The 20,921-nt window shown below is 43.9% G+C and overlaps 1 protein-coding gene across 2 annotated transcripts in view; it reads right to left on the reverse strand.

Annotated features, from left to right (window-relative positions):
- RPS6KA3 (ribosomal protein S6 kinase A3) overlaps positions 1–20,921 on the reverse strand; it is a 334,699-nt gene that overhangs the window by 134,551 nt on the left and 179,227 nt on the right. For both annotated transcript variants that reach the window (XM_029603390.1, XM_029603389.1), the window contains exons 5-6: positions 16,702–16,782; positions 7,193–7,272 (exon numbers count right to left, since the gene is read on the reverse strand). In XM_029603390.1, the coding sequence (XP_029459250.1) occupies positions 7,193–7,272; positions 16,702–16,782 (161 nt within the window). The remainder of the gene's footprint in view (positions 1–7,192; positions 7,273–16,701; positions 16,783–20,921) is intronic.

The following is a 20,921-nucleotide window of genomic DNA, read 5'->3' on the forward strand; positions in this document are numbered from 1 at the left end:
TTGCGGTCGTTCATGTGGCAACTGAGCGAGCCCACTGGTGCCCCACAGTGGTGATGGCGCTCATAAGGCCCATAGTACTTTCGTGCTCATCAACGATGGATCACATCAGGACACTAGACGCTGCACCCAAGGCTTCAACGGTGTCAACAGCCTTGCAGCACCAATAGAGACCCTGCAGCCTGAAGGCACTGATGGACTGGCAGTACCAAAGATGCCAGGGGCGCCTGTAGGCAGAGGATCTGCAGCTCCGACACAGCCCTGACATGCCTCATCGGCACCCAAAGGAACCAATGACTGCCAGCACCATCGACTATTCCCCTTGCCTTACCTATCCATCCGAGGACATAGATGCTGCGAGCTTGATGGCATCCCTTGTCAGCAGCTATGGCTGATAATAGCCTTGCTAGCACTCTAACACCATTGGTGCAAGAATCCAGGTGCGGCCTCCAATGCCTCCCAACCCCAGCGGCTCAGGGCCCCTGAGATCATTGCCATCCATTGTGCCCGAAAGTCGTAGGCCAGTGATGGGACAGCACAATGCCTCTCAGTTCTCTGTCAGGACACCAGGCCACTACGCTGGTATGCCTCTGCATACCAGGGTGCTGTGAGTAAAGGGCGACCCTGGCACTTGATTCATTCAAGGTTGAAGTCCCTGCTGTTCAAGGGCTTCAGTGGCACTTAAGGGCTCCCAAGAGCTTTGGCGGTCAATGGCCATGGGGACGACCAAGGCCCGAGGGCGCCCCGGACTCTCGATAGTGTCAAAGGTGCCCATGGCGCTCAATGGCAGTCCTGGTCCCCATCGCGGTCCTGATATTGATGCATCAGATTAACTGTGCACTGGTCACAGAAGTGCATGGGCAACCGTTATTGGGCTTGGCACCAAAGGTGCACTAGCAAGCTGCTTGCCCAGGATCCTGCTCACCCTCTCTCCCAGGGAGACTGCACTGCTATCACCAACAAGCAGGAGGAGAGGCTAGGTCATCCGGGACTCATGGAGACTAGTTCCTTTGGGTGTGTGTGTTGGGGGGGGAGGGGGAAAGAGGTCTTCCGCCCCCCCCCCCCCAGAAACGGTATGGTCCTCAATCTCTTCACTGTCTGATTTTCACTGATGCTGAACAATTGGTGAAACGACAAGGAACTCCTGCCCGTGTAGAACTCAGGCGAGTCCCCAGGCTCAGCGGCCTACACGGATCACCTACGGACTGCACTCAAGTCAGTCCTGCCAGCACCGGACAAAAGATACAAAAACAGCAGAGCAAGGAAAGGACACAGAAATTAAACTGCAGGTGCAGTATCTATATATACCTCTCTCTCTATATATATATATCTATTTATTTATTTTAACCAGGAAGAAATAGACTCTCCCAGACTGCACAGTGACTAAGGCCAGTCATACAGCTTGCAGACAGAGGTCAAAGGAAAAAGAGAAAGAAAAGAAAGCAGAGTTGTTTACCTGTAACAGGTGTTCTCCCAGGACAGCAGGATGAAGTCCTCACATATGGGTGGCGTCATTAGGCGGAGCCCTAGAAACTTTGACTGGCACACTGAGCATGCCCAGCATGCCATGATCCCTGTGTCCACAGGGATCTCCCTTCAGTCTCGTTTGTAGCAAAAAGCACGAACGAAAAAATAAAATAATAAACGTAAGCAGACCCAACTCCGCGGGGTGGCAGGTGGGTTTCGTGAGGACTACATCCTGCTGTCCTGGGAGAACACCTGTTACAAGTAAGCAACTCTGCTTTCTCCCAGGACAAGCAGGATGATAGTCCTCACACATATGGGTGATTAGCAAGCTACAGGTTGACTCATATTACAACAGGCCAATAGCAGACAACTCGTGCAGCAGGAACAATAATTGGGGTACTATTGGCAATGATGAGGCAGCCTGAAATCACAGCAGGTGGTTGTGGAAGGAGTTGGGGATTATACTGGAACAAAGTTCTGCAAGACAGATTAGCCAAAGGCAGAGTCTTGACAGACTTCCTTATCTAAGCAGTAGAGGGCTGCGAATGTGTGAAGAGAGCTCCATGTTGCAGCCTAGCAAATGTTGGTAATTGGTACTGAACGATAGTGTGCTACCGATGTTGCCATGGCCCTTACAAACTGTGCCTGCCCTCACCCCTGGAGAGGAGTGCCTGCTTCCTCATAGCAGAATTCGATACAGTCTGCTAGCCAGTTGGAGAGAGTTTGTTTGCCCACTGGAACTTGCAGCTTGTCTTTGTCAAAGAAGCAAAGAGTTGGGTGGATTTCCTATGCAGTGCAGTGCGGTCTAGATAGAATGCAAGTGCACGCTTACAGTCCAAGGTGTGCAAAACCCTCTCGCCATGGTGAGAGTGAGGCCTTGGGAAAGAGTGAGCAGACTACAGACTGAGTAAGGTGAGAGGCTGTGTCCACTTTAAGAAGAAATTTAGGGTGAGTACGGAGGACCCTAGTGTCGGGTGAGTATGCAACAAGGGCTTGTAACTCACTGACCCTTTTAACAGAGGTGATGGCTACGAGGAAAATAATTTTCCATGTTAGAATTTTAATGTTATAGAAATGCAAAGGCTCGAACAGGGAACACATGAGCCTTGTAAGCACTACATTTAGGCCCCATTCTGTAACCGGTGATCGTAGAGGAGGCTTAAATCATAGAAAACCCATGATAAGCCGACTCATAAGGGGTTGAGCCATTAACAGGGCATCTCCTACTCCCTGGTGGTACACTGAGATAGAACTGAGGTTCTATCTCAGGACCAGAATCCGAAAGGTATCCTAGATAGCCTAATAGAAATGGAGTGGGGCAGGAAAAAGGAGTCAATACCTTTTTGTGCATGCCATTTGGTAAACCTTGCTGATTTCGAATGGTAAGATTTACGTGTGGAAGGTTTTCGTGAAGCTACAAGTACCTAAGAATATCAGTGAGTCTGTGTTATGAGGTTGACCTGTGGGCAGGTGAATTGGTTCCTGGAGTAATAGATAGAGAAGTATGGGGAAGCATACTTGTCAAGGCCAGTACGGGGTTATGAGAATCATTGAAAACCTGTCCTACTGTAGGTTCATGAGAGTCTTGGCTGTGAGTGGTATCGGAAGCGACACATATAGGAGGCCTTTGTTGCAGGGGTGAGCAAAGGTGTCCATGGCTAACGCATTTGGAAGCCTGTGTAGGGAGCAGAATCTGTCCACTCTGTGGTTCAATTCGGACGCAAGAGGTTGATAGTTGGTTGACCTCAGTGCTAGAAGATTTTACTCGCTACACATGGATTCAGAGACCACTTATGGGGATGGAGACATCGATTGAGATGGTCTGTTAGTATGTTCGGTATGCCTGCTAGATAAGTGGCCCGGAGATGCATGGAGTGTGCAAGGGCCAGGCCCAGAACTGCACGGCTTCCCGACAGAGCAGATAAGAACCTGTGCGTCTGTTTGTTCGAGTACCACATTGCCACTATGTTGTCTGCCTGTATCCACAAAGTTTTGTGAGAGAGGCAGTGTTTGAAGGCATAAAGGGCATAACGCATGGCTCGAAGCTCCAGGAAGTTGAACTGAGACTTTTCATGGAGCGGCGTCAATGCATTTTGGGTTTGGAGGGTGTTGATACGAGCTCTCCAACCCAAGTTGGATGCGACCATGGCCAAGATCATCTGATGATTTGGTTACTGGATTGGTGATATGGATCAGGGACAAAAGCGGTTGAACAGCTTAGAGCCACTGAAATCTTAAAATCCACTGAGTTTTTCTCATGGCTAGTCTAGCCATAGGAGTGACGTGGATCATTGAAACCATGTGGCCCAGCAATGAAAGAATTGATGGACTGAGGCTATGTTGCATGCATGCAGAGATGTGCACAATTTGATAGGATGTCTGCGCGGTTGTTGGGCAGGAAGGCCGCTGCGACTGTAGTGCCCAGATCTGCTCCATATGGGATTTATGGTAGATGATCAGAAATCCCCGCCAAATTTAGTAGATTTATAGGGAGTCTTAGAGAATTTAGAGCTCCTTGTTTGGACTGACTCCTTATTGGGCAGTCGTCCAGGTAAGGAAACGCGTGAATGCTGCTGTTCTTTGTAGATGAGCAGCAGTCACTGCTAGCCATTTGGTGAAATACCCAAGTTGTCGAAGCTAGTTCAAATGGCAGAACTTGATATTGAAAATGTTGACGACTCACTATGAAGCGTATAGAAAGTCCAGAGAATAGAGGCAACCCCCTTGTTGTAGTAAGGAAAGCATGGTGCCGAGAGACACCATTTTGAACTTTTCTTTCTAAAGAAATTTGTTGAGATTTCTGAGGTCCAGGATGGGCAGAGGTCGCCTGTTTTCTTTGAAAGTAGGAAATAACGGGATTAAAATCCTCTGCCTTGTTGCATCTGGGGAATGGTATCCTGAGCCCTGGTCCTCAGTGGGATGGACCGTTCTGTTCTCTGGCAAGGTTGAAAAATCCAGGAGCCTGCCCGACTGGCAGAATTGGTGTGATCTGTTGGTCTCATGTGGGAGTGGTAAAAAGTCCTTCTAGCATCCCTCTTTGCTGTGCAAGAAACAGAGAGGGCTGTCGCAGGGTCTCGCGGTGGTCTTGCAATTCAGCCACTGTCTGCTGGACCTTGTGCATGAAGAGATTATCTGCAGTGCATGGCAGATCAGCTAGCTTATCTTGGACTTCGGGCTGTAAATCAGGGGCCGTAAGCCAGGTTCACCATCTAGCACAGAGTCCTGTTGCTGGCAACGGGAGGATGTTTCGAAGCAATCACATGTTGCTTGAATTTCATGTGGATGGCAGAGAGGTTCCCTTGGTGTTGTGTTACAACCTAGACCCTCCCAAAAACTTCTGGTCCTTTTTAGTGACAGGTCGAAAAGGATGGTTTCAGACACGTCCTTTACTTAGGTTTCGATGGGATTGGTGCCGAAGCATGATTAGAGTGTCCATCGCCGTTCGAGGATCCCGGGATAGGTATAGGGGTCCTGTGGAGGCTCAGAAGGAAGAATTGGGGTCAATGACTTAGGCTGTCATTGGTAGGTGCTTCAACGAGGCAGTGCCACAATGGTGCGAATATCGATGGCTCCGGTGTTAGTAGATTCCGGAAGGCATCAAGATAGCCTGATGGATGAGGATGTCCAGCTCCTCCCTGGAAGCTGGTATAGGTAGCACAGCTACATGGGAGACAGGCTAGGAGTTACTGGCACTTCCACATGAATCTGTGGTGGCTCAGTATCTGGCACCGGTGTCAGTGGGGAACGCCTCGGGTGTAGAGGAGCATGGAGTCTCTTGTACCCGGGCCCACTTTGCAACTGGCTCATTGGACACTGATGCCAGTGTGGTATCAGTGCCGGCACCGAACACGGAACCACGTTGGTGCCAGTGATTATGTTTCCCTCGGTGCTCGGCCCGGTCATTCTCCAGCACCAAAGAAGAAGATGCCACTGATGTCCCAGATGGCACTGGTGACAGATGGTCACCATGCCTCTACTGCTCCTAGCATTGTTTCTCGCCCAAGGATTGCACGGGGCACTGGTTGAGAAGCCGAAGTATGGGGCATTTCCTTTAGTCGAGGGCATCGATGGAGGTGTTGATGGCGGCATCGATGGAGGTGTCGAAGGCGGATTCGACGGCATCGACGGTGGCCCTGGCGGCATCGACGGTGACCGCAATGGGAACTGTGGACGTCCAGTCCTTCTAGCCCCGATGGGAGATCGCAGCAAAGACACTCGCGGGCATCATGGGGCAGACTGAGGGTGATAGACATAGGAAGAAAGAGGGCTGCAATTCAGTTGGTAACCCAGGGGAACCGATAGTGAGGTGACAGGAACTGACCGGAGAACAGAGCATAGTACTCACTGAGCGTCGATGAAATGTACATGAAGGGAGACCCATGTAGGGAAATTATTTGTGAAGTAAAACTTCGTGTTTCCGTGAGGAAAAGTTGTGAGAAAAATCTCACAGAGCTCCTAAACGCGAGGCAAACTGCAGCGCGGAAAAAAAAGAGACTGAAGGGAGACCCCTGTGGACACAGGGATCATGGCATGCTGGGCATGCTCAGTGTGCCAGTCAAAGTTTCTAGAAACTTTGACAAAAGTGTTCTGTAATAGGGCTCCGCCTGATGACATCACCCATATGTGAGGACTACCATCCTGCTTGTCCTGGGAGAAAACTACCATAAGGTAAAGGAAAGAAAATAGCTGTAGCTCTAGAAAAACATCACTTACAAAGACTGTGAGGAAGAGAGCAAAGCTGTATACTGTGAGCACATAGCTCCCGCAAGCACATGGCTCCGCGGGAAAAAAAAAAAAAAAAGAGAGATTGAAGGACTCTGCCTAGGGGGGCAGGGTGATGACTACAGCTGCACATGCTCAGTAGGGCATGTCTGAAAGTTCTAGATTCTTTGAGATCAAAGTCCCATTCCAGGCTCTATCTGATGATGTCACCCATGTGTGAGGACTGACATCCTGCTTGTCCTTGGAGAAATACTTAAATCTTACCTTCTGTCTGGGTAACTTGAAAAGTTACCAAGACGAACCTTTTGAATATCAACCTCAACATATTGGAACAAAAGATTAATTTTATTTATTTAGTTATTTAAAACTTTTCTATATCGACATTCATGGGAATATCACACCGGTTTACATTGAAACAGGGGTAACATTAAAGGTTTGGAAGAGGAATTAGAAGTTACATGTAACGAAGGGGAACTGGAACTGGGGGTAAAAGGGCTAGCATGGCAGATTCAAGTAAAGGAGAGGAATGTTAGCCTTATAGAACATTAACGAGTATTTACAGGAGTGAGTTTACAAATTGTGATGAATATTTAAGGAGAAATCAATTGCAGGTTAAGGGATAAAGGGTGCGGAGGCAGAAATTAAGCAGGTGGGGGGAGGGAGTGTGATACTTAGTTGAAGTAAGGCAATTTTAGTTAGGTGGGTGCGGGGTGAAGGGACAAAGAGGTAGGGGGTAGCTACGGCATAGGAAGATAGGGGGTAGCTATGACATAAGATGAAAGATCCCCAGGAAAATGACCAAATGAGGAAGCCTTTTTGGTCTTTATCTGCCATCATTTAATATGTTACTATGTAAGCAATCAAACCAAGAAACAGGCAGGAAAGGAAACAATGCTATAAAAAGAAAATTGAAGAGTAAAAATTTTTTACCAACCCTCTTCCATTATGAATTACTTTAGTTAGCTCAGCTGATAAGGAGAAAATCTTCCAAAAGAGATACACCTACCTCTTTGGATAAGCGTGTAAACAAATCTCCTCCCCTGAGAAAATCCAAGATAAGATACAACTTCCCTTCTGTTTGAAACGCTGAAACACCACAACAATGGGTAAAAGTTACCAGTATGTAAAACAAAGTTGCTTACCTGTTTGCTCTCCGAAAACAGGGGAATCATCATCCCTCAGTGCCAACAAAGATCACTTTTCCAAATTTTTCCAAGGAAAATGTAAAAGGTCCCTCTGTGTACATGTGGCAGTTTCAATATCTCTTCATGTAACATTTACATGTCAGAATTTTATCATTAAGTTTATAAGCCTAACTCCAGAAGGCATGGTGATTCCTGTCTTCAGAGAACACTTGTTACAGGTAAGCAACTTCATTTTCTCTGAAGACAAGACGAATCAAAAAGTCTCAACTAGGAGAGTCCCTATATAAGGGTGGTGGTGAACACTCACACCCACAAAAATACAGATAATTCTACCAACAGGGTGGAAACAACTGTTTTTGGTGGTTAAACCCCCCCTATTTATTTATGTATTTTAACAGGGAGACAACCCTAAAAGAAAAGAATGGTCCTTAAGGGGGCCTGAAATTGGGCTCCAACAAAGACACCCTAAACAGACTGCCCAAATTTGCAGTCATGGCAAGAATATACATCTCATCATTGTTTGGATATAGATGTGTGAACTGAAGTCCACATTGCAGCACTACACATCTCACAGTGGACTCTCCCTAGGTGACGGATGCAACTGTGGCTCTGACATTATGTGCCCTGATATGCTTCTCTAAGCCAGCTTGGGCATAAGTGAAGGATATGCAGTTTGTTATCCAATTAGAAAGCGTTCTCTTAGAAACAGCAATCCCAGACTCGATGGGGCAAAAGAAAGCAAAAAGCTGGATGGACTTTAAGGCCTTTAGTCCATTCCAGATAAGCGATAGCTCTCTTACAATCTAAGGTGTAAAGAGCTTGTTCACCTTTGTTGGTTTGTGGCCTTGGGAAAAATGTTGAAAGGAACCCGACACAACTTTGTGTATGAACACAGTATCACCCTCTTATGATAGAAATTATATGGACAACTCACTAGGGCTTGAAACTCTCCAACTTTGCAGGCTGAAGTGATCACTACCTTTTCAGTCAAGAGGCCAGAGGCTCAAAAGGGGATTTCATTGGTTGGCTTAAAACCAATCCAAAGCCCCATGATAGAGTAGGAAGCTTAAAGCAAGGCTTTAAATTAAGCAAACCTACATAACACAAGAATTGCTGTACTGGGTCAGACCGAGGCTATGTCCAACAGGGGTCAGTCAAGGTCACAAGTACCTGGCAGAATCCTAAACAGTAGATAGATCCCATGCACTATTTGCTTACTTCGATTAATTTGTTCAATGTAAAAACTTGTTTACTTAGTTTTGTTCAATGTAAAAACTTCTTTTTTATTCTGTTCTATGTAAACCGCTATATGTAGCGATAGTTACTGTTCTTTGTGAACCGGGGTGATATGTATATTATACAGGAACCTCCGGTATATAAATTATTTTAAATAAATAAATAAATGCTGCTAACGGCAATGCATAAATAATGGCTTTCCCCCAAGTCTGTCTGGTTAGTAACAGTTTATAGACTTCTTCAAACTTTTTTTAAACCCAGCTATGCTTGCTGCCTTTACTTCATCCTCCAGCAGTTAAATCCAGAGCTTAACTGTGCATAGAATGAAAACATTTTGTCCAAGTTCTTTTAAATGTGCTACTTACTAACTTCATGGACCGTCTCCTAGTTTTGGCCTTATATGAAACATCTAAAACCAATTCACATTTACCTGTTTTATTCCACTCATGATTTTATAGACCTCTATCATATCTCCCCTCAGCTATCTCTTCTCTAAGCTAAACAGCCCTTACCTCTTTAGCCTTTTCTCATAGAAGAGCTGTTCCAACCCTTTTATCATTTTGGTCACCCTTCTCTCTACCTTTTCCAGTTCAGCTCTATATCTTTTATGAGATGTGGCAACCAGAATTGCACACAGTATTCTAGGTGTAATCTCACCATTCTATTTTATTTTCCATTTTTCTTCCTAATAATTCCTAACATTGTTTGCTTTTTGGACCGTTGCCACATATTAAGCTGAGGATGTCAAAATATTGCCCTTGATGATGCCCAGATCCTTTTACTGGGTTGTAACTTTCTTTGAAATAGGTCCCAGCAAGTAAAAGTTAACTGAGACCTCCTCATGGTCCCCTATTTATCCTGGTGTACCCAATGCTCTTTTCAACATATATAGGACGACTTTGTGCCATTTACTTGGGAGCCTTAGGATCCATTATAGGATATACATGGACGTTATTAAATTCTTTTTTTCCCATTAAAATCCAGTTGGTCTTCCACTACACAATTTGCATCCTTATGCATGAGCACAATTCAAAGCTGGCTGAGACATGACATAAGCTTACTCTCAACGCTGATAAATATGAAATCATGATTCTCTCATGGTTTCCTGCTAAATAACTATCCTCAATCCCCTGTATTTCACGGACATCACATTCTGATTTCAAATACAGTATGGAACATTAAGTCCATCGTTGTCCATCGTTCAGATTTCTTTTGCCAAGTTGCACTTGCTAAGTCACCTGAAACCAATTCTTGATCCTGTACTTTTTTGGACAATTCTCCAATCCCTTGTCCTATCCAAGTTAGATTATTGTAATGTCGTCTTATACTAGCTTTCCTGCTATTTTTGTGGTCCTTCAAATCATTCAAAATTCAGCAGCCCACTTGCTTACTGGCATAGCCATTCACGAACTCAACTCCTGTCCTTAAATCACTATACTGGATTATACTTCACTGGCATAATTAAAACAAACTAGCAACTTTAATTTTCAATTTACTAAGCAATGTGTCATCTCCCTGGGCTAATTCCTTATTCAAAGTCCATACCCCAGCACGTGCCCTTCAATCATCTAATTTAGGGTTACTTGATATCCCATTTCCTAAAGCAAAATTCAGGAGATGGCATTCTCTATCAGGGGTCCTGTATTATTGAACTCTTTACTGCAACTATACGCAACATTAAGGAGTTAAAAGCCTTCAAGAGCGTTAGAAACCTATTTGTTTGAAACTGAGTTTGATCCTGTTTAGAATTTTGATTAGATATCTTACTCATCTATGCCAGCAGTCATGATTATATGATTTTTTTTATTTGTGTTTTACTGTATGCTTTTATGTTGCTACTATGACATTTTATGCATGTAGATCGTAACCCGCTCTGAACTCACCCCTAATGTGGAACTTCACTTTGTGTAATTGCAGGGTGGGTTACTTTTCCCTATGTGCATTACTTTGCACTTGTTTACATTAAATTTATGTAATCGAGATTTGGATGCCCAATCTCTCAAATTCTCAGTCTTCCTGCGATTTCTCACAATCCACTTATGATTTTACTACTCAGAATAATTTTGTCTCATCTGAAAATCTGATCACCTCACTTGTTCCTTTTCCCACCAGTCCCAGGTACAGATCTCTGAGGCACTCCACTGTTTACCTTTCTCCATTGAGAAAACTGACCATTTATTCCTGCTCTCTGTTTCCTATCTTTTAACCAATTTGCAATCTAAAATAAGGCACAGCCGACTATCCAATAACTATTTTTCTCAGGGATCTCTCATGGGGGACTTTATCAAATGCCTTCTGAAAATCCAAATATTCTATATCCACCAGATCATCATTATCCACGTTTATTAACCCCTTCAAAAAATGAGGCAGATTAGTGAAGCAAGACTTAGCCAGCAGGGATTTACAGAAGTGATGTCCCATTAAATCAGGCCTTTCTATATATTCTGTGATTCTATCACAAGGCAGCACAGGAGAAGTCAAACTGAAGTTGGCACTTGGCTACTAGGTCCATCAAAGTCTCTTCTATATACCTCTGTCTCAAGTCCTCTAGGTCTGCCACTTCAGCCTCCAGAGATTGGATTTGTTCTCTGACAGCCAGGAGCTCTTTGCAGTAGGTGCGCACATATGCAACTTCTCACCTACAGGTAAATAATCATACATGCGACATTCAGTGCAAAAGACTGAAAGGCCCCCATCTCACTGCTGGATTACTGTCTGCATCTTAACATTGTTGTGTTCTTAGTTAATGTAGGTTGCTAAGGAAGTAGGGATATGTAAACTACTCTACCACTGAGGGGAGGGTTCCATCCACTCTGCATCCCAAATGGCATGTACATCTTCAAACAACTTGCCCTATACATGGCTTCATGTATCAGGGCTGAAAGCTAGCAAAAGAGGCCCCACACCCATGTTGCAATCACTTAGGGATCATCTCCTCTTTCAGATGTAACTCTATCAGTGTGTTCGTTGGCTGACATGGTGGTTCTTGTCAATGCAGATGTTTCCACTTCATATGCCATGAAGTTATAAGATTGAAAAATGGGTTATCTTTGGCAATAATCTTGATGTCTGTGCCAGGTTGGTGAGCAGTCTGTTCTGCTAGTCAGACTGAACCTGATCTAGTACCCTCATGGTTCCAGGGTCAGTGTAGAAATCCTGTTTTTCTACAGGGGCTGGCTCTTGCAGCATTACTTTTTGGTCTCTCAGCAGAGAGGATTCAGGATTTTTCCTCAGGATATTCTCATCCTTTTCTTGCATCTAGGCTTAGTACTGAGTGTTATTTGACTTTCTCAGTGTATATTGCCTCTTGTCTCATGAGAGGAAATTGCATCTATGGGCCAATGACCTATGAGTCAGCCTCTGTGGCAACTCCCTGTGTCTGGATCAGCAGAGGTTTGTATAGTTGAGAAGTTGCCTAACATCAATTTCTAAAGCCTTAAGGCTATTGCTTTATCCGGCAGTCCTGGGGTCTGCCTCCTTGCATTCTTCACATCTTCCAACTTCCAGTCAGAATGTCAAGGGAGATGCCATGGTGCAAATGGGAGTGATCTTAACGTATGGCTTCAAGGAAAGGTATACATCCTTTCCCTGCTTCTGGCCAGATTTCTGATGGTAATGCTTCTGGCTTTTCATGTGTCGACTGATTGACCAAGGTGCTTCCCTTTCACCTGGACTTACCATGCCAGGTGGGAGGATATGCCTGTCATAGGAGTGCTTGGATTTGGTGAATTTCAGTCACAGCTCACAGCCATGCTCAGGGTCTTGGTGTGGTGCTCCCATTAGAGGAGTATCTCCTTCATGCCTCAGCACTTTCTTTTCCACTCCATCTGACCTGGGAAGTCAGATGGAGTAGACCTTGGGATGACTGTATCTAGCGATCTGAAGACAGCAAAGCAATGTGACAAGGCAACAGCTAAAGCCAGAAGAATGCTGTGTTGAATAACAAAAAAAAAAAAAAGGGAGGTGATAATCCCATTGTACAGGTCCTTGGTGAGGCCTCACCTGGAGTATTGTGTTCAGTTCTGGAGACCATATTTCAAAAAGGACAGAAACAGGATGGAGGCGGTTCCATTGAATGACTTATGAGGAGAGACTGAAGGACCTAAATATGTATATCCTGGAGGAGAGGAAATGCAGGGGGATATGATATAGACCTTCAGATACTTGAAAGGTTTTAATGATGCACAATGGACAAACCTTTTCCACTGGAGAGAAATCAGAACTAGAGGTCACATAATGAAACTCCAGGGAGGCCGACTCAGAATCAATGTCAGGAAATATTTCTTCACAGAGAGGGTAATGGATGCCTGGAATGCCCTTCCGGAAGAGGTGAAGAAGACAAAAACGGTGAAAGATTTCAAAGGGGCATGGGATAAACACTGTGGATCCCTAAATATTAGAGGATGGAAATAAAAAAAAGTGTGCAAGGGGTAACTTGCTGGTATGGTGGTTACTACCCTTAACCACTAAGCCTTCATACTGTTGATGCAACTTCATTGTTGCTCTCTGCTTTAATGGTAGGGAGAAAAAGAGTAAAGGGGGAATTAAATTCAGGCATCAACAAGGAATTTTACGGTCTGGGAAAACAAATAAGTTAGAGGGGTAAACAAATAGGCATGGGAGTAACTTGCTGATGCGGCTGTTACTACCCTTAACCAATAAGTCTGATACTTATGAAACAACTCCAACTTTGCTCTCTGCTTCAACAGCAAGAGGTAACAGGGAATTGGACTCAAGACAGCAACCAACCGTTCAGGATACTAAGTATGGGGGTGACCTGTATGGCATGGTGGATGTTACCAAAGCTTGCTGAGCAGAATGGATGGACCTTTTGGTCCTTTTCTGCCATCATTTTCTATGTTTCTATGTCTATAGGTCTTTTCTTGTAGTCATTTGTTAGGTAGGAGCTGCCTTTTTCTGCTTCTTCAAAACAAGTACTTCGGTTCTATGCTCATTTTCCTATCAGCCAATCTCTGGGTACAGTTATGTGTAGGCAATCTGTTCTTGCTCTTCAGATGTTAGTGAAACACAGTTTTCTTTCTGGAGGGCTCTCTAGCCCCAGATTGTCTATTCGGCTATCTTGCGACACCAAAGAGGACTGTGCGGTCTTGATCCAAGAGCTCTTTTCTCTTGGTTTGTGATTTGTGCTCTTTCCTGTACCAGGACGACCTAGGCATAGTGGAGCTTGTCACAGCTTGCTCTACAGCAGCTCTGACTGCATTAGTTTTAGTGTCTTCTCACCACGAAACTGTGCCACACCCCAGATTTTGAACACTATTGCTGCACAAGGGGTGGGGGTTGTCTGTCTGTCCTATCATCTTCTAAGGTGTAGAACCCAACTCTTTTCCTTCCTACAGCCCGTGATAGATTTGGCTGCCTCAAAAAAAAAAAATTATGCCTAATGGAGGAAAAGTGGTGCCTTCAGCACTATGGGTTTTCCCCTCTTTTCTTGTTTTTGGGCAGCCTGTAGATTGGTAATCATCCATGTGTGAGGACTGCCATTCTGCTTGTCCTCGGAGAAAGTAGAGTTGATTACCTTTAACAGATGTTCTGAGGACGGCAAGATGTCGGTCCTCAAGATTCCCCACCTCCCCTGGGAGTTGGTTTCTCCATGTATTAGCTATAGGCAGGGAGGTGGCTACAGCTATACATGCTCAGTATTTATTTTATTTATTAAAAGTTTTTTATATACCGCAAAATGGTCAGGGGGTGACAGTCTAAGCGCTTTACAAAATAAAAACATACATAATTAAAAACAATACTACTCATTCATTCTAATTTAACATGGTATAAAATAGGCAGTGAATGACAGTTTTAAAGTCTTCATTCTATATGAATAAATATTATAATCAGTTAACTGATATTGTAGGCTTCAGTAAACATATGTTTTCAAATGTTTTTTGAATTCTTTTGTATTTCTTCCAGGATAGAGTTCCAGAGTCAGGGACCTGCAACTGAAAACGCTCGTTCACGTGTCATATCAAGTCTTGCCATTTTTATTGTTGGAACCTTGAGAGTACATTTATCCATTGATCTTAACTGTATAATTGGTTTGTAAATCCTGAGTAGAAAACAAAGCCATTCAGAGTTGTAGTTATGTAGTAAATTATGTATTATTGTTAAGATTTTGTAAGAAATACGGTAAGGTATAGGAAGCCAACGCAGATGTTGTAATGTTGGACAGTAGAGTATGCTTAAAGCTCTAGAATCCTGGAGATCAAAAGTCCCATGTTTGAGGACTGCCATCCTTGGAGAAATATGAAAGTCAAAATACATCTCAATTCAATAAATAAAATTTAGAGAGGAAGAGCTCATTCTAGAATACCTCTGCTTTCAGAGTCTTATGCTAAAGGAGACTGGTGCTGATGGACCTTCTCCCTTCAATGAGCTCTCTGCCAACAGCCTCATGCTGGGTGAAAGCTGGGAGAATGAGATCTTTCTTGTTCCCTGGGCCTATCCTTAAGCTTCAGCACCTTCTTCGGTACTTCTGAACCTCCAGTGGGCAGTGCAGTTCCAAGTCCTTGTGCTTCGTCAATATCTTCAGTGTCAGATCAGTGGACCTGAAATTTCTCTTTATTTCTTCAATATGAGACAGTGATCACACTTGATGGAGCTTACGGGTTCTTGGCAACATCCTAGAGCAGAGGCTGCAAGGGGGTGGGGGTTCACACCATGCTCCTCACCACCCATTTGCAGCAGGTCTTATGATGGTCTGTTATGAACAGCAATGGAAATATTTAGAAGTTTTAGGAGGCAGGGACTTTTGTTTCTCTCCCCCCCCCCTTAGTTTGCTCATATTTTATCTGTTTTCCTTGGGGTAGGGGAGAAGGAGTGCTTATTTTGATTCCCCCCTCTATAATTTGGAGACTCTGCTTTTCCCATTCTCCAGATTCTTTCCTCCCTCTCCAGTAACTTTCCCTCACATCTAGTGTCCTCCCCTCCAGTCTCTACCACCTGCTGTGGGCCCTCCCTGAGCTCGAACTTGGCAGCTCTCAGTTTCTTTCCCCAAGCAGGCACCATGTACCAAATTTTAGGTACCCCGACATGGCATTTTTCCAACCCTGGTTAAGGACATTTTTGCCTACAGTCTGGACATTTTCTGCCATCCCCAGAATCAGAGAGACAAAATCAAAGAGAAGAAATTCTTAATAAGACAGCAATGAGGAAAAAAGGATTCCATGGTTAGGAAAGCCTGTTGAACATCAAAAAGTGTGACCTACTGAGGGGAACATTGAAAAATAAAAACTGTTAAAGCACACAAAAAATCTAAACTGAACACCAAAAAGTAAAGAAAAGAAGGAAAAGCACTAAGACATAGTTTTGCCCAAAAATAGGGAGAAACATTCTGAAATAGCACAACGGCTAAGTGCAGCGGTCAGTTTAAAACAAAAAAAATAAAACAGCACTGCGTCTGTCTGTTATCAGCAGAAAACAGCCAACTACTGTGCATAATGCGAGCATGGGAACTGTCACATATGCTGAGGGGGACCATCAATTTCTTCCTGAAAGTGTATTCTGTGTTAGCACTGTTGGATGACATCACCCAAGTGTGCGACTGTGATTCACCTTGTCTTCAGAGAAAACATACATATATTAAAGCTGCTGCTTTTTATATTTTTCACATGCAGTGCAAGATTATTTGAAGGAATTAAACAATGTTTGTTCTTTTTCCTAAATAATTCAGCATATCCAAAGCGCAGAATGTCAAGTCAGAGAACATGGTGTTATTTTATGGGAAAATATACTTTCCTTCATATTTTGCACATTATAATAGTCAAATTCCTGATATTCAAGTCTTTGGAAATAAAATTCCAAAAAAAATATGCTCTTCTCAAAAAGTACCTAAGCTAAAAACTAAGTATCACTGCATTATCAGAGTTGGCATCAACACTACTACTGTGTGGGTTAATTGTTCCTCATTTCTTTGAGAAAAAGGAAGGAGAGGAGAGCTTCAGACCAGAACCTCCAATTAGCAGAAATCTGCTGGAATTACTGAATGGACAATTAAACAAGCAGACTCAAAGGAACAGTTCTGAATAGCATTATTAAGATTTGTAACATTCTGAAAGACCTAAGAAGTTTAACATAAGTGTTGTGCATAAGCAAAGGAAATTTTTTTTATATTGTAACTCACCATAATGCAATTTGACAATAAAAGGATGATTGACCTCCACCAAAATATCACGTTCCATTTTTGTCCTGACACGATCTCGAACTACAAAATAAAAAAATGATATATTTTCTCCAACAAACCTAATGTCAAATATGAATAAACTGAAGCTATACTTTTTTGAAGACAGAAAAATTTGCTGGTAAGGATGAAACAGTACTTCATGGCTCAAAACTGAGATATTACTACTTACTTGATAATTTCCTTTTCTTTAGGAGAGACATGAATCTAGAACCGGTGGGTTACGCACCTCTACCAGCAGATGGAGATGGAGCAAACTGACGTCATAGAATATATAATCCTGCAGTGACATCAGCCTGTCAGTATTCTCTTCAAAAGCAACTGTGGATAGACTAGCAAAAACTTGATTAAAAAACAGATAATCAATACTGTACTCAAACAACAAGAAACACTGAGCTCAGACACAGAATGTATTAACACTAGTCTAGGGATTGGATTAACACTTACCAGTAATCCCTGGAAACTCTTAGACCTGCAGGAGGACCATAGGGCAATCACATTCAGCACCCAAGGGTAAGAAGCTGGAGTCATCTGTCTTTCCTAAAGAAAAGGAAATTATCAGGTAAGTAGTAATTTCTCATTTCTTAGTGTCCATACAGATGAATCCAGAATCAGTGGGATGTACATCCAGATGATAATACCTGGAAAAGGTGTGTAAGGAGGCCCACATTGCAGCTTGGCAAATATCAACGGGGGGAGACAATCTAACCTCCTCCCATGACACTGCCTGAACCCTAGTGGAATGAGCCCTTACCTGAGTGGCCAATGGCTTTTCAGCTGCCACGTACGCAGCCGTGACCACCTCCTTAATCCAGCAAGCTATTGTAGCCCGCAAAGCTGGTTCACCCTGTTTCCCCCCCCCCCCCACCACCACCACCATGAAGGACAAACAGGCGATCCAACTTTTGGAAAGGTTTAGAAACCTACAGATATCTCATAACATGTCGCTTGACATCCAAGGGATGCAACAGACGGTATTCCTCTGTATAGCTTTCCTTATCCAAGGACAATAAGGAAATGGACTGATTCAAGTGAAAATCTGAGATTACTTTAGGCAACGAAGGAAGGAACAGTACGCAACTCTATCGCCCCTGGAGTCACCCGAAGGAACAGCTCCCGGCAGGACAAGGCCTGCAGCTTGGAAATTCTTTGCACAGAACAAATTGCCACTAGAAACACCATTTCCAAGGTCAGTAACCACAAGGAAAGGCTACATAGCTTCTGAAATGTAGGGCCCACCAAAAAAATCCAACACCAGGTTAAGACGCCACAAAGGAACCGGTTGGAGCATGAAAATGTTTCACTCCCCTCAAGAAATGGGCCACATTAGAATGAGACAAAGATTCACCATTCACCAGGTCCCTGAAGTAGGCAAGAGTCACTACCTGTGCCTTCAAGGAATTAAGGCCCAACCCTTTATTCAATCCATCCTGCAAAAAATCCAAAATGAGCAGGATCCTAACTGAATGAGGAAGCACTCCTCAATCTTCACACCAAGCCTCATACACTCGCCAAACCCGCACATAGGCTAAGGAAGTGGTGAATCTTCGTGCTTGTAGCAAGGTGACAATCACTGCAGTAGAATATCCATGCTTCACCAAGTGAGCCCTCTCAAAGGCCATACCATAAGACAAAACAGAGCTGGATCTTCGTGAAGGACAGGCTTCTGCTGCAACAGGTTCCTGCACGGCGGAAGATGAAGAGGGGTTTCCAACAGGAGTATTCGCAGATATGCATACCATAACCTCCTGGGCCAATCCGCTACCACCAGAAGCACCATCCCACTGTGGTATTCGATCCTTCGAACAATTCTTCCCAATAAGGGCCACTAGAGAAAGGCATACAGAAGCTGGTCTTCCGGCCAGGCCTGCACAAGAGCATCTATCCCCAAGGACTTTGGATCTCTCCTGCGACTGAAGAATAGAGGAACCTTCGCATTGCGAAAAGTCACCAGCAGGACTAGAAATAGAAGGTCCCAGTGATCAACTATCAGCTGGAACTCCACGTCTGACAATACCCATTCTCCTAGGTCCAGACTCTCCCTGCTGAGAAAGTCTATTCTTACATTGTGTGTGATAGAATGGGTGCCTGAGTGGCAGCTTTGTGTGTGTGTGATAGAATGGGTGCCTGGGTGCGTGAGTGGCAGCTTTGTGGGTTGTGGTAGAATGGGAGCAAGAGCATTTGTGTGTGATTGACAGCTTCTTTGTAAGTGACAGAGCATGTGTGTGATTAAGAGAGAGACTGGTCAGAGGTGATATGTTTCTGTGAGAGACAGCGACTGGTCAGGGAGGTGACTGGCATCTGTGTGAGGAAGAGATACTGGTTAGGGAGGTTACTGGTCTGTGAGAGACAGAGACTGGTTGTGACTGGTTGTGGGGTCTGGTTGTGGGCCCTGGTTGTGACTGGTTGAGGACAGAGCTTCAGCAGCCTCTGCTGCTTCTGGTGAGTGCCTTTGGCCTTTGCCTGCAAGGGAAAGGAGAAGGAGAGTTGCTGGAGAGGGTAAGTAAAGGTGGCTTTTTAAGCTTATTTTTCTTGATTGACTGCCATTTTAATTATTGGGTATTATGTGATGTGTCTGCTGTTTTGAAATATTTTATTGATATTTGGACAATGTGTAATCATTTTTATGAGTTTTTAATTGTTGGATGTTATTTTGTTCATCAGCTGTTTTATAACATTTATTAGTATAGTTTTACAATTTATTAGTATAGTTTTACAATTGTTTCTATAGCAATTTATTAGTATAGTTTTACAATTGTTTCTATAGCAATTTATTAGTATAGTTTTACAATTATTTCTATAGCAACTTGGCTTGCTCTGTTTTCCTAATAGCAGGTGCATTAGTGTTTAGGGCCTGGTTAAATATTTGTAGTGGTAAATTACTGTCTTTTCATAAGACCGGGGTATTGTGCCTGCCAGTAAAAAGAGTTTGTTTTGCTTTTACTGAGATGTCATCAGAACCAGAATATCTTTTTTTGTATGGTAAGTTGTACGGGTAATGCCCTGGTTCTGCTTTGCACCCATTTTTGGGGGTCGAGGGGGTTCCTGAGGATGCAGAATGTATATTTACATTTTTCCCCGTGACGGTCACATGTTCAGTGTGTCACGCATGTGAGAACCATCTGTCAGGTGTGTCCTGGCCGAAATAGGTGTTATCCCAGGACAGCAGGATGTAGTCCTCACATATGGGTGACGTCACCAACGGAGCCCTAGCGCGGGAAATCTTTCTGTCAAAGTTTCTAGAAACTTTTGACTGGCCCTGTGAGGCCACTGAGCATGCCCAGCATGCCATTATATTCTCTGCCACAGGTGTCTCTCTTCAGTCTCGTATGTAGCAATAAGCTTTAGCAAAAAATAAAATAATAAAAAGGTATGAGGCCCAACTCCACGGGGTGGCAGGTGGGTTCTGTGAGGACTACATCCTACTGTCCTGGGATAACACCTATTACAAGGTAAGCAATTTTGCTTTATCCCAGGACAAGGAGGATGCTAGTCCTCACATATGGGTGATTAGCAAGCTAGAGGCTGAGTCATTTTGTAGTGAAGTAACACTGAAGTATTGTTGTTGAAAATGAGTCAGCCGAAAACCACAGCAGATTGGACGTAGAAGGAGTTGGGATTAAACTGGAAACAAGTTCTTTAAGACAGATTGTCCATAGGCTGAATCTTGTCGTCCTTGCTTGTCCAAACAGTAATGAGCTGCAAAGGTGTGAAGAGAACTCCATGTTGTTGCTTTACATATGTCAAGGATTGGCACTGAACGATAGTGTGCTACTGAGGTTGACATTGCCCTTACTGAATGTGCCTTTACTCGCCCTTGGAGAGAAAGGCCTGCTTTTTCATAGCAGAACTCTATGCAATCTGCTAGCCAACTGGATATAGTATGTTTACCCACTGCCTTTCCTTGTTTATTTGGATCATAAGATACAAAAAGTTGAGTGGATTTTCTGTGGACTGCAGTGCGGTTTATATAAAATGCTAGAGCATGCTTACAGTCCAAGGTATGTAAGGCTGTCTCTCCTGGATGGGAATGAGGCCTTGGAAAGAATGTGGGTAAAACTATGGATTGGTTCAAGTGGAATTCCGTTACTATCTTGGGAAGGAATTTTGGATGAGTACGGAGAACCACTCTGTCATGTAGGAACTTTGTATAGGGTGAGTAC

The sequence above is a fragment of the Rhinatrema bivittatum genome, chromosome 5, assembly GCF_901001135.1.
Source record: "Rhinatrema bivittatum chromosome 5, aRhiBiv1.1, whole genome shotgun sequence".
NCBI classification, from domain to species: domain Eukaryota; kingdom Metazoa; phylum Chordata; class Amphibia; order Gymnophiona; family Rhinatrematidae; genus Rhinatrema; species Rhinatrema bivittatum.